General features: G+C 35.2%; 1 protein-coding gene across 3 annotated transcripts in view; it reads right to left on the bottom strand.

Annotated features, from left to right (window-relative positions):
* Window positions 1-2109: 2109 nt before the first annotated feature.
* Window positions 2110-13476, bottom strand: part of NUA (nuclear pore anchor) — a 35705-nt gene continuing 24338 nt past the window's right edge. For 2 of the 3 annotated variants that reach the window (XM_018124703.2, XM_018124704.2), the window contains exons 29-48: window positions 13152-13232; window positions 12997-13071; window positions 12721-12905; window positions 12542-12644; window positions 11775-11891; window positions 9655-9747; window positions 8726-8884; window positions 8583-8636; window positions 7896-8009; window positions 7600-7677; window positions 7324-7473; window positions 7171-7242; window positions 6250-6405; window positions 6100-6153; window positions 5851-5938; window positions 5705-5778; window positions 5491-5619; window positions 4738-4842; window positions 3806-3974; window positions 2110-3725 (exon numbers count right to left, since the gene is read on the bottom strand). In XM_018124703.2, the coding sequence (XP_017980192.2) occupies window positions 2329-3725; window positions 3806-3974; window positions 4738-4842; window positions 5491-5619; window positions 5705-5778; window positions 5851-5938; window positions 6100-6153; window positions 6250-6405; window positions 7171-7242; window positions 7324-7473; window positions 7600-7677; window positions 7896-8009; window positions 8583-8636; window positions 8726-8884; window positions 9655-9747; window positions 11775-11891; window positions 12542-12644; window positions 12721-12905; window positions 12997-13071; window positions 13152-13232 (3453 nt within the window). In that variant the 3' untranslated portion in view covers window positions 2110-2328. The remainder of the gene's footprint in view (window positions 3726-3805; window positions 3975-4737; window positions 4843-5490; window positions 5620-5704; window positions 5779-5850; window positions 5939-6099; window positions 6154-6249; window positions 6406-7170; window positions 7243-7323; window positions 7474-7599; window positions 7678-7895; window positions 8010-8582; window positions 8637-8725; window positions 8885-9654; window positions 9748-11774; window positions 11892-12541; window positions 12645-12720; window positions 12906-12996; window positions 13072-13151; window positions 13233-13476) is intronic. The other variant, XM_018124705.2, reaches the window with a different exon arrangement.

The following is a 13476-nucleotide window of genomic DNA, read 5'->3' as shown; positions in this document are numbered from 1 at the left end:
CGGGTAAAGTGCTAAAAATAACTTAATACCGCGTTTAAGCCGTTTTAGGCTATTGCATTTCATATCATGCATTAGTATAGGATTTAAGTCAATTATATAGTGATTTAGCATCAATGTGGTGAATTATGTAATTTTTGCAATGTGTCTAGGAGTAGAGCCTTTCGGTAAAGGCAAGGAAGTCGTACTCGACGAACAGTGATCGGGGCACTTAGAAAGCATTTAATTTGTACAAACTATGAGTAAACCTATTATTATTGTAAATTATCTAGAGTTTATTTCTAAATGCTCTTTATGTATTTTATGAAACGAAAATGAGATTAAAATGAGACTTTTGATGTTTTAAAAATAAATGTGACAAATAAATATATTGTGTTGATTATCTGAAATAAGAAACTTTTGATCATGAAATTGAGTAATTGGAGGCTGCCAATTGTTTTGAAAAATATATTTTCCTATGAATGGCTTATGATATATGAATATATGTGGCTATATTTTATAATTGCATTGAAAAATTATGTAAGCTGTCTTTTACTATGCAGGCTGGATAAATAAATAAAAACCACGTTATACTGTCAAAATTTTATTAAAATTGGTGAGTTAAGTCATTGCAGTGACGGGTTTTCATGGACTGCCTATTAGAGGGGTACGGTAAATCCAGTTACATAGTTACTTCGGTTGTAGAGGCGAGGAAGGTAACTCCCGAGGTAGTGTTAGAGCTCACTTCATGTCGAACCCCCACATGAATGTGTAACTCGGCTAACGCCAAGGAACGACTTGTTTTCAAAACTAACATGTGTTTAACATGTAAATATCTTAACAACCTTGATGGACTTGGTTAGATGCCTCGGCCAAGGTATCCCCGAGGACTAGTTTTTGGCTTAAGCCCTGTTTCTAATCAAAGTCATAAGCCTTAACAACTATTTTGGTAAATTACAAATATTTTATGGTTTAAGAAATAAATTGAAAACCTTATGAAATGGTTTGTGATTTGTTGTTTAAACTGGCCTCCATTTTACTCGCCTTTAGATATTTATGATAATGTCTGTTTACTTATTGGGATTGCAAAATCTCACCCACCTCTTTTCCAAATATTTCAAACCTGTGGTAGCTTGTAGATACCCGATTTTGTCGAAGATTCCAGTTGACCCCTCTATCTCACAGACAATAGGTTACTATCACCAACACTTGGTGTATTTATGGGCCCCTTGTCATTGTAATTATTATTGTACATTATAACTTTGTAAATTATTGTATTTATAAATTTATTTTACTTTCACGTTACAAAAGATTACTTACACATGTTTCTATAAATATTGTTTTATATAAAAATGCTATATTTTAATCAATATTTTGAATAGTAATATTTGTTTATAAATCCTTTTAAAACAAAAATAAAATAATTTGTCTTTTGATTTACTTGTGTCGGAAACGACTGGTAATTGTTTAAAACGGAATGTTTAACAACGATTGCTCACAAGAAAAGCAAGAAATTGATACATAAGTCTTGTGGGGTTCCGATTGGCATTTTGGGTAATGAGTATCAATCGAAACGTCGCGACGATTATCATGAGCCCGAAGAAGGTTTTGGGTCGTGACAACTCATGAAAAAATTTTAATAATTTTTTTATCTAATTGAATATTTGAATGAGCTAAGGTAATTATAGAATAATGTAAATATATTAGAGTTAAGATTAAAATAGTAATTTTTAAAATTATTTGAGAAGTTAATAAAATTAAGGTATTTGATTTTTAATAAAATTAAAGTTCGGGTACTTTAAAATTAACAAATATCTCACCCATTGACATCCCTAACGTGGCTAGAGAAAAAAACTCCTTTGAAGCTTCCTTTTACTTATCTAACAGATATAACCTTCCTTGAAAAAGTGACCCTACAATGAATCACATATCCAAGCGGCGAGCTTTGGGCCAAGCTTGAACACTAAACGTTACACAAACACCTTGCGCAACTCGGCCGATTTAAATTGTTTTTTTATTATAAATATTGTACATTTATTTTTAATTTCAATTTAAAAATATAATAAAGTGAGCCAAGTGACATTAAAAAGGAAAAACCAATGCCCGACCTCCTACTTTCTTCTACACCAGATATGGCTAAAAACTATCATATTCATTCCTCTTGCTGCACCCAATATCATGTCAGTCTAAACAAGCTATTCCGTCAAAAACTTTAATCTTCAACAATAATTAACTATTAGAGAATTAATTTTGAATGTCTATGTCTATGCCGATAGTTTTGAAAGATTTTTTTTTCTCAAGGAAAAAAAGGTAAACATTTTATCCTCTCCCTGCCAACACAAAAAATCTTCCTCACTGTTTTTCGGAATTTTGTCCACGCCCACGCCCACTGCGTCCCCGGGCAACACGACCGCGCATTGCTGGTCTTCCCCGACCTCTACTTGACGAGGGAAGCACTCCTGCCTGCCTTAGCATGGCTCTCTCTCTCGCTCGCTCTTGTAGATTTACCAAAGTTGAGGTTGCACCTACAGGAGATGTTTGTTTTACATCTTCTGCTTCTGGTGCAGAACTTGAACCAATGTGCTTTGAGACCTCAGTGTCAGGCGGAACACTTGTTGAAGCAGGCTTTGAGACCTCGGTCTCCGGTGTAACACTTGTAGAAGCAGGCTTTGTGACCTCGGCGTCTGGTTGAACACTTATTGAGGTAGGCTCAGCAGTCCCAGTGGCAGCTTCAGGCATCTGATCCGTCTCCACTGCAGTCTGGTGATTACCGTCATTTAACTTATCAAATCCTTCAGCAACAATCTCTTCAGCTACATCACCTTCATTATTCTTCTCATCATTTACGTCAGGAGAGTTATCACCTTCTACTGCTGCAGTAAATAGTGCTTCATCATCAACCCTAGAAGGTGAAGCCAAAGGAACTAGCTCTTGCTGACAGTCCCCAATTTCAGAGCATCCCATCCCATTGTGCACATCAGCACCTCCTTCAATTTCTGCTACTACCTCAGGGACCAGTTCTCCTTCTTCCCTCTCACTCTCAGTTTCAAGCAAGAGCTGTTGGCTATCTTGCTCAGCCAGATTCTTTGATTCATCGTCAACCGCCATCTCAGTTCCACTTGGCCTATCCAACATCTCATCTAACATATTGTTTTTATTTTCCAGCAATTCAACCTCATTTTTGCCATCTAATTGGGGTTGTTTTGGTTCATCAGATTTCTCCTCCATTGTTTCAGCCTCTTCCTTCTCCACATCAACAACCTCCTCATTCGAACCTTGAGCTACATCACCAACGGTATCATACGCTTCTTCAGTTACTTCTGTGCAACCAAGATTTTCTGAAAGAGCAGCAGCTTGACCTTCAGCAGCCTCTGGTGGGGAATCTGAACCTCTAGGTTTCTTGAGAACTGGTACAGCCACGTCAGTACTCGTCTCCCCTGGAACTGGTAAATCCTCGCACAACTCAGAAGCAGCTGAAGCTAGACGTTTGCGAACTGGTTGATTTTGTTGAGCAAGAGTTCCTTGGGCATCACCATCAAGAGATGTAGCTTCTGACATCTCCACATAACCTTGTGGCTCTTCGGCTTTGACAAAACGTGGGCGGACAAGCTTCCTCCCAGTTTTACGAGTTTCAATATTGGTTTTAGGTAAAATAGATCTCCTCTCTTCTAATGCTTTAGCTGGTTGATGGTGGCTTGTTGCAGGAGCAGTTGAGGATGCAATAATGGGATCATGATGAGGTACTGTACCTGACAGTAAAATTAACTTGTCATACAACAGCTGAAAAAAATAGGAAGACAGTTTTCAGAAAAATAAACTAAAAGACAACCTGAAGAGGTGGATACAGAAGGGTCAACCAAAGGAACGTCTCCAGAGCCAGTTCCAAGCTCATTCAGAATTGAAAGTGCTACTCTTTCAAAATCCTCTGCAGCAGATAAATATGGAGAAGCATGATCATCAGAGATGGTGCCAGAAAGAAGCTGAACCACAGAGGTACCCTGTAAAAATAAATCCAGTAAGAACTTTAAAAAAAATTAAATAAACAAATCCAGTAAGAAACCTGAATTACAAGGTCAACACTGAAAAAGTATTCAATACAGAAGCCATAATAGTGAGTAGGCATCAAGGTGGTATCTCTCCCTTTTTCTTATTTAGATATGTTTTTCAAGATATGAAACCAATACTACTAATATGCTTAACTGCTAAAGTCAGAAAGTAAGGGAAGATGGCAGTTTTGCCTTTCTTTCAAGGCAAGATTGAACCCTAAACAATTAATAAGTGTTTCCACTCAAGGAACACAACCTTTTTAAAAGCAATTAACAAATTGACACTTAAACAGGTATTGAAGTCACTGCTGCAGCAAATAAACTAAACAAAAAATTAAAAGAATAAAAAATTAATAAATTAAAAGAAGAAAATGTAATGACAATAATCTCACTTGCTATCTCTTTGTTGGACTCGTGAATCTCACTTGAGGTGTTTGTGTATGCGTGTGAGATTTATCTTTACTCTAGATAAAAAGAGGACTAATTCACTTTTCTTCCATTGTATTTTTCCCGACAATAATTTCTGTTAGGAATAAAGAAATTAGTGTGATTTTGAAAGCAATTTGTTTTATCTTTTGCTTTTTAGTTGCAGTGTGTAAAGAAAAGACATGGATAAAAGTTGATGTATAAATGACTAATAGAAGAAACCAGACCCTCTTACTCACCAAAACAAAATGAGAAACCTAAATAATATAAACACCACAACTTCTTTTACCTCTGGAAGATTGCCTTCAGCATGTTTGAGCTTGTCTAGTTCTTCTGAGAGGCGCTTCAAAGCCTGCTGATACTTCTCAAGCTCACTTAAAACGGTTGCTTTTCCCTGCAATACATTAACAATAAGAGCAGAGCAAACATAAACTAACATTAGTAGAGACAGAACTTATAAGCAAAATTCTGTTGTCTATCTTAAAATGGACAAATTCAGAGCAAAATACAACAGTTCGGTTCTTCTTAAGGGTGCAATCAAGCCCAGCAGTGCCAAGACAAACAAAGCTCAAGCTCGAGTTTGAGCTCAACCAGAGTACTATTTTCCTAGCTTGTGCTTGAGTCAAGAAAGAACATGAGTAACTCAAGCTCATTCAATTAGACTCGTAACTAAAACCTAATAAAAAAAAAGGTTTGATTAAGCTCGAGTTGATTATTTGTAATTGAGCTCAAATTGACACGCTATTCTTACAAATATTTTTTAATTAATTAGAAATTATATATAATATAAAATATGTACATTATCAAAATATTTAAACATACATTAACAAAATAAAAAACCTCGACTAGGCTCGTGAGCTACTTGAGCAGGCATTAAGAGTACTCAAAACTTGGCAAGCTTGACTACCCGAGCTCAACTCTGACTGACCAAATTGAGTTCGAGTATTTTCTGAGCCAAGCTCAAGTAGCGAACAAGTATATTAGCGTGTAAATCCCTTCTGCTTCATTAGGGCAAAATATTAGCAAAGAACAAATAGACAACCTTTTCAGTTTTCCTAACAGCTTCCATGATAGTCCGTTCACATTTTATACGCTTTGCTTTCTCATTCTGATGTTCATCCTTTTCTTTCTTCAACTCTTCTCTTGTCCTCTCAACCGTTTTTTCCAGACTCTGCGTAAAATATTGTGGAAGGAAAAATTGTTTACAAACAAGGAAAACAAGAACAAGTCAAACAAAGAAGAATCAACTTAAGCACCTGTATTCTAGTGTCTTTCTCCTCTTTTTCCTTCATGACTTGATCACCAGTCGTATCACTGATGGACCTTCTACCTACATTCAAGAATTCAAAAGTCAGCAACAAGATAACTAGATAATATAATATAATTCTAAGAAAAATCCTACCTTGTTTCAATTCCTCCAACAGTTTCGAAAGGGCTTGATTTTCTTTGCTTATTTGCTCTTTTTCTTTTGTTAAACTCTCAGCTCTCCTCTGGAAGATAAAACAAAAAACACAAAAAACCTATTAGCTAATAACACGAGCCATAACAACAACAAAAAAGGAGAAAATTTACAACTACTTCAATTCTCAAAACTTTGTTGATTAAATCAGCAAGAAAATAGAGTAAGTAATGATTTCCACTTCATCACAACCTTATACTGAAGGACAAGCTTCCTCTGCTTCTCCATGTCCGACTTTAGATTAGCCTACACATGAAATAACACAATCAAATACTTTTTTACATCAAAACTGAACCCTACAAGTTGATGCCTAAAATTACAGAGAAGTGGACACTAAAGTACCTCTAATAGCAAAATATCATTTAACTTTTTATCCTTCTCATTGAGTTCCAACTTGCTGGTCGCAAGATCACATTCCAATTTTGATATTGTGTCCTGCTTCTTAGAAAGAAGGTTCATGATTTCATCTAACTGAGCATCCTTCTCTTTCAATATTTCCTGGTGGAAAATAAAGTGCACATAAGAATACAACAAAAAAGCAGCCGCTTGAGTTAATAGAAAATTATAAGTGCTATGTATAACAGATCAATAGATCTGATGATCAGTCTATTAAAGAAACTTTAAAATCAGCATCCCAGTTCTTACTTCATTTACTATCCTCATTTTAGCATAAAAGTAATTTCTTTAAGTACGTTATAGTTCTATATACAAATTCGTTGTTGCATATTCAGTGTCTTGAAAAAAAATTTAAGAGCAAAGCAGCAAAGTGTAAGATATAATGTAACCATCAAGTAATAATCATTGCAGACCTCATTCTGACCCACAACGACCTCAAAAGAAATGCAAATAGATAGGTACATACCAAACTCACAAAAAAAAATCCATTTTCTGTAAAAAATATTACATCAAAGAATTTTACGTTGTAAATGGTTTGCAAGCAGTACCAAATAATGCTATTTAAAATTGTCCATAAAACTTTTAGAAAATCGACAATTAAGAGCACAAATAGCATGTAGTTAAACCATCATCACGTAAAAGACTCAAAAAGGGATAAAAAGAAAAGGATAACTTTAGCAGTTAATAGAAGAAAGAAAAAGATGGAATCTTTCAAAATCAAATGAAAAACTGAAATTATTAATGTTTTTTCTAAGGAACTTAAATGATTAATTATGAAATAAAAGAATGTGATTCTAAAAGTTCTCATACAAATTCAGTTCAAATACTTGAAACAGGGTGATATGCATTCATAAAAGCCCATCTCACCTCTTTATGTTGAGCATCATTTTTCAGGCGATCATAGTCTTCCACATCAATGTTTTTAAATCTCTCAAGTAACTTCACAGAAGAGTAAATTTTAGAATGTTGCAAGAAAGACAGATACAAAAGGCAGTCTACACTTTAAAACTGTGTTCATACCTCAGAGACCCTCTTTTCCAAACAATCTCTCTCTGTCCGATAGATTTCAATTTCTTTTTTAGAAGCTTCAAGCTCAATTTGTCTCTTCATCAGCTGGCTCTCTAGAGTTTCAGATTCAATCCTATTTTTTTGAGCTGCCTCGCGTAAATTCTATAAGCACAACAAGGTAAACTTGTAAATTGACGAATATAACAGATAAAAATGCTATCACAAAGCGATTACATTCAATTTTTTTTAAAATGATCCTAGAATGCCGGCTTTCCTCCTAAGACATACCTGGCATTCCTCAAAATTGTGCTTGTTCTCTTCTCTAAGCTGCATGTTGCTTTCACGGAGTAAATTCATTTCCCTAACCTGCAAAGATTCCAGTAATGCAACTTTGAGGGCTGGGAACATAAATATCTTGTAAGGCAATATTAAAGAGATAGGGGTGCACTACACATCAGGATAATCCAATAAATGCTAGGTCTCTGAAAGGTAGTGAAAGTTGGGGAAAAGAAATATTATAAAGGAGCAAAAGCATGGGGAAAAAATTCTGAACACTACTATTTTGGCAAGAAGTAAAGAAGAACCTGATGTTGTAAAGACTTGATCTCTTCCTCTGTCATCAATGCGGCTCTTATATTGGCACGCTCAGCATTAAGTGTGGCTTGGGCAGTTTCTGCTGCCTTAAGAGCATTCTCAATCTACACAGTGAATGCAAGAAATTTATCAAATGAAACCATTCAATGAAAAAAGAGAATTGCTATGCCATTATAAAGCCTATGTTTTATACATCAAATTGTTATCACAAAAATGAAACAATACAAAGAGCACACCACATTTGATGACTTCTCATTTGAGGCATTAACCTGTTAAAACACTAGAGATCTAAAAAATTACTCTTTACATCATCTTTCATTTCCCAAACCTCTTTTGAACCAGCAACCAAACAGCAACCTAAAATACAAACTTCCAGTAAACCTAGGAGCATACCTAATGTTGTACATAGAATCGATTCACATAATACTAGTCAAAGGCAATCCAAGATGATAAGTTTTCATGCAAGAAAAATTATAAACAAATTTATTCCTTCATCAATTGGGGAAAAAACTTACAAGATGTTCAGCAAATAAGCCCCCAGAAAATTAATTTGCTAATTTTTTTATTTCAGAATAAAGGCAAAAACATATACAGGTAGATAGAAACCCAAAGTTGAAGCTGACATGGTATACATCAAAATATGCAATTCGGTCAATTTATGGGAAGGAATTACTCACTTGTGATTGCAACCGTAACTTCTCCTGCTTCAACAAAGAAATCTCCGTTTCTGCCTATTGAGGATCAGAAAACATCAGAAAATAAATGCAGCAAGAAAAAGACAGGAAAAGAGACAGACTAAAAAAGACCAATAAGAACTTACTATTTCTTTCGTCCGTCGGAGGTAATTAACCACATTCTGCAAACCAGAATCACCAAGTGGATCTTGAACAGCGCTTCGAGACAAAATTACAGAAGAACCACGATCTTTCTCAGCCAACTGAATGTGCAAAGCCTCAATCCTACTGTGCAATAATTTGTTCTGAAGAACAGATAAGAAAGGATCATATCTAAAATCTTACAAAACTACTAGCATTTGTCTATTCAATTGCATAAAATTAATAATACAAAATAAATTTTAGAATAGGTAAACCAAAAAGAGAAAAAGATTCCTCACAAAAATCATTTCATGTTTGCAAATGCAAATAATAACAAAGCAGAAGCAAATAGTAGCAGGAAGACATGCATCAACCTTTTGAATTCCCTTCCTAGGTGTACCTCATAGGTGTCTTATTTCACAGCCAAATTGTAAAAATTAAAATGTACAAGTCATTGTTGATATTTTTACTAGAATGACCTATGCCTAAGAGCAAAATAAATCCTATGGCCCCAACACTGCCATTCACATTTCTATCAACAATCAAACAAAAAACTCTAGGATGGACATGAGAACCTAAGCAACTGGTCAGTGTCTGAATTAACAGCTGACTAACTGAACCTGTAATTGTCGTGACTGTATCTACCATATTCGAGTTAGCATGGAACCTATCAAGTTTCCTAAAAGAGAGTCACTTCTTGTCTATATTGATTAAACAATTAGCTAGTTTCTCAATGTTAATATTTCTTGGACCCACAATATTGTTGCATGTCATATGAGGAATAATGAGGACAAGAGCTATGTTTTATGAGTTAAAATATACAACCTGATACCTCTATCGACTTGTGGAGAAATTGAAATGACTGTCCAAGTGAGAAAGAATGTGGACAGGGAACAGAGCGAGTAAACAGGGCAACTTCAAAAGCAACACTGACCTGTTCATTAAGTTCATCATATTTCTTCTCAGCTTTATTTCTTGATTCCTCAAGGATTGATTTCTCCACCTCCCACTTAGCCTTAAGTTCAGCCTGTAGAGAACATATTCAGGCAACCAAGTCATACTAATACATTTACAAACATTTTTTATGGATTTTCAACCAAGAAGCAGAAAACTGTCACAAAACAGCTTCATGAAACTTAAAAACTGTATTCTACTGAACAATGTCATATGACATGAAAATGTCTACTGAAGGAAACTAATTTAAATCCCCCAACCTAAAAGCCTTAACTTCATGAAACTATAAAAATTGAAATACATGTTTATAAACATTTTATATGCATGACATATATACATATAAGAATGGACAAATTTAAAATCTGAATTTTACCAATCACAAGAAAGCACAATTTTACTTTATATGCAGTTATTATATTGACATCAGTATTACCTTTTAAGCATTAACTCACACTTTGGTTTCATAAAAATCTCAAAAAATGGTGGACCCTTAATTTTTTTTAAAAGAATTTAAAGCTTTTTACAATTGCTTCAATGAAAAAGACTATTCTTGGATGTCACATAATGTTTTAAACAATTGATTGACCGGCTTTTGATATGGTAATAAATAGTCCAGAGTGATTCAATATCTCTATCTACTAAGGACTAGTTTTGCGTAGAAGCTGGCAAGACTACTCTGTAAACGGGGAAAAAAAAAAACCACACACCGTAATCGGTGTGTTTGGTTTTGGTCACTGCCACATAGTTGGGTCTGATTGGCCACAATGTGACGAAAGCTCGAGCCAAGATGCCTCTATACTCCAGGGGCTCCAGTAGCCCAATTACAGCATCACTGAATTTTCTTCCTTCCTAGCATTGCACCACTTCACCACTCCCTACTATCCTATCATTTCATCTCCCACCACTGCACTGTCGCAGTTTTTATCAAAAACCCATTGAACTACCACTGCTTTTAATCTCACTGACATGCCACCTCATCACCCCAATCTCACCACTATAGTTGCCTAAATGCAAACTAGGCGTAACTAACTAATTTCCAGTGAAAGGTGTATAGTAGGCTTCTGCAAGAAGGGTTTGTTAGTAAATAATAACCACAGAACAGTTTAAACTTATAAATTTTGTGTGGTTCTTGAGATATTATATTTGAATTTTCTTGAATTTCCTATAATTCCCTAAATACCCAAAAACAAAAACATTTTTTCCAAATTTAACGGAGGCATAATTAATATCTTCCCTTAAATTTTCAATAATACATTTATGAGTAATCTACGACACTCTAGAGTTGTCAACAAATTAATGTAAACAGAATTTCAAAGTTTCTCAAATAAACAAAAAGAGTTAGGTGTATATGCACAAAAGGCCTCGCCCCCTAATAGGCCTTACTTACAGACTGGAGTTACTTATACCAAGCCAAGATCAGTGAGGCTCATTTCCATTCTTTAATATTTTGTTCCTTTTATTTCAATACTTGTTTGTCCATTGTTCCTAACTTCTAGAGACTTCTTCTCTCACCACTTTCTAGAACAATCAGTCATAACTGTTTCCTTCTGTTCATTTCTCTCTCCAACTAGAATTCTCTTTCTCTACTTTTCTAAATCAATTTGAACCCCTATAGTTCTAAAAAATATTCTTAATACCTGTGATTCTCTGTAATTTCACATCTTACAGACAATTCACAAACTTGAAAAATGTTAAGAGTTTATTTGACTTTGGGATCAATTGGCAGTCTCATGGGTTTGCAAGTGTTGGTGTTGTTAGTTCAGCCTTTCGGGATAATTTTTTTTTGTTTAATGAAAGAGTGGTGCTTGGTGAAAATGGGTTGTGAAGGTAGAGGCAGGACTGGAGATTTTGTGTTTGATTTTTTTTTTTTTTTTTTTGTTTCTGCTTCATGTGATTTTCTTTCCTTGCTTTTTGAGCTGAGCTTGAACAAAAGATTCAAAACCCCATTGAAGCCCAAATGAGCTCAAACTCCTTGTCGGTTAGACAACATGAGCCTGAACACAGCCAGGCTCAACTCAGGTGGGCTCATTTCCACCCCTAAGCAACACAAAACAATGCAAAACAATTTGACATGAAAAAAAGACAAGAAAGAATAATTACATTTTCACTTTTATGTGCATCTGCCGATTTACGCAACTCAGATGCCTCCCCCTGCAGTAAAGCCAATGCTTGTGATGTTCTGGTCAGCTCCTGAATGGTTTCTGATTGTAGAATAACCTGTTCAAAATGGATAGCATCAAAACAATCAGATGCTTCATTTTTAAATGATGAAAGCAGATGCATATGATCTCTATTCAATGAAAAACAAATTAACCTTTAAAAAAGAAAGCAGAAACAGAATCCCAAGCGAAAGAGAGAAAGAGGGGATGAATCGGGTATGTTATGATACTATCTTCAGTCCCGTAGATGTCCTCTTTAAAATTCAACATACAGCTCAAAAGAAAATGTAAAGAAAAAGGGAGCAGAAAACAAAGGATATTTTACTTAAGTGTGGCTGCATGGCTTTTGGGCACCCTCTCATCTTAGAAACGTAAATGCCTAGACACCAAAGGTGGGTGCCTGAGTATGGCTGGCATTACTTAGAGGGTGGCAGGGGCTTTTGCTCTCTGGTGCCTTTAGTGCCCAAAGAAGCACCTCGACTACCATGCATATAACTTAACCTCTATGGAGCACTAAAACTGATATGATGATCAAGGAATGTAAAAGAGGAAGTAGAGCATCCATAATAACCATTTCAACAATTTTGAAAGGATACTTCCAATTTCAGTAGGAACAATGCACTACAACTATTAGAACAATGACAACGACTTGATTGAGTTAAACATTTACACATCATTTGTCTTGTCTACTGTGCACATTGAGCAAACCTGTCTTTCATAATTAGCTTGAGCTGCACGCCACTTTTCATGCTCCTTCTCCAGGTTCTCTTTCATAGAAGAAATTTGAATCTCCAATGCCACAATTTGAGAACTATATGGAAAAGGCAGAAAATAAGAAACCATAGAGAATCAAAATAACTTCATAACATACAGCAGGTGAATTCGACCTTTTAACTGCAGTTTCCTCCTTTAAACTTGTAATTTCTGCTGATGCAGATGAAAGAGCCTCTAGCTTTCCTGCAGTCGCAAAAGCTACTTCCTCTGATTTCAAAGAAGATTCATTCTCAAGTTCAGAAACCCTTTCTCTAAGTGAAACAAGCTCAGCTTCTAAAGATCTCTTTAACTTTTCGGCCTACCAAATTAAGAAAGAATATATATATATATAGATCAGCTAAAAATTTACAAAAAGTTCATCTGCCAAAAGCTAACATATTGCACAGTACCTCATTCTTGAAACTTTCATGTGTGAGTTCCATTTGCTTCAATGCAGCTTCATTAATTTGTGCTATGTTCTTATACTGTAAAAAGCAACATATTATACTATCACATTGTTTCTACCATTATTAAAATCTAAAATGCTCACAATGTAGACAACAACCTGCAGCATGTGATCCCTGTTAGCCTTTGCTTCCTCCTTTAGTGTCTCTATCTCTTCACTTGTCATTGGCAGTTCTACAACCTAGAGGACATTTAGCCAAACAATGGAAACCACCATTAGAACCAAAATCAACACAAAATACAATTCATCTGCAGTGAAACTCAAGAGAGCAACAACATACAAAATTACAAATCAAAAAGACTCCAACCAAACACAATCAAAATTCAAACACAGCAACACATAACCGGCACATTTTAACATGTAATTCGAAAACATAATGAAAGGTACCTCTTCTTAGCAAGCAAAAAATATATTTTAAGATCTA

Source organism: Theobroma cacao, chromosome 7, assembly GCF_053813885.1.
Source record: "Theobroma cacao isolate CCN51 chromosome 7, ASM5381388v1, whole genome shotgun sequence".
NCBI classification, from domain to species: domain Eukaryota; kingdom Viridiplantae; phylum Streptophyta; class Magnoliopsida; order Malvales; family Malvaceae; genus Theobroma; species Theobroma cacao.
Note: the sequence above shows the minus strand (reverse complement) of the source record. Positions and strands in the feature narration are given on the sequence as shown.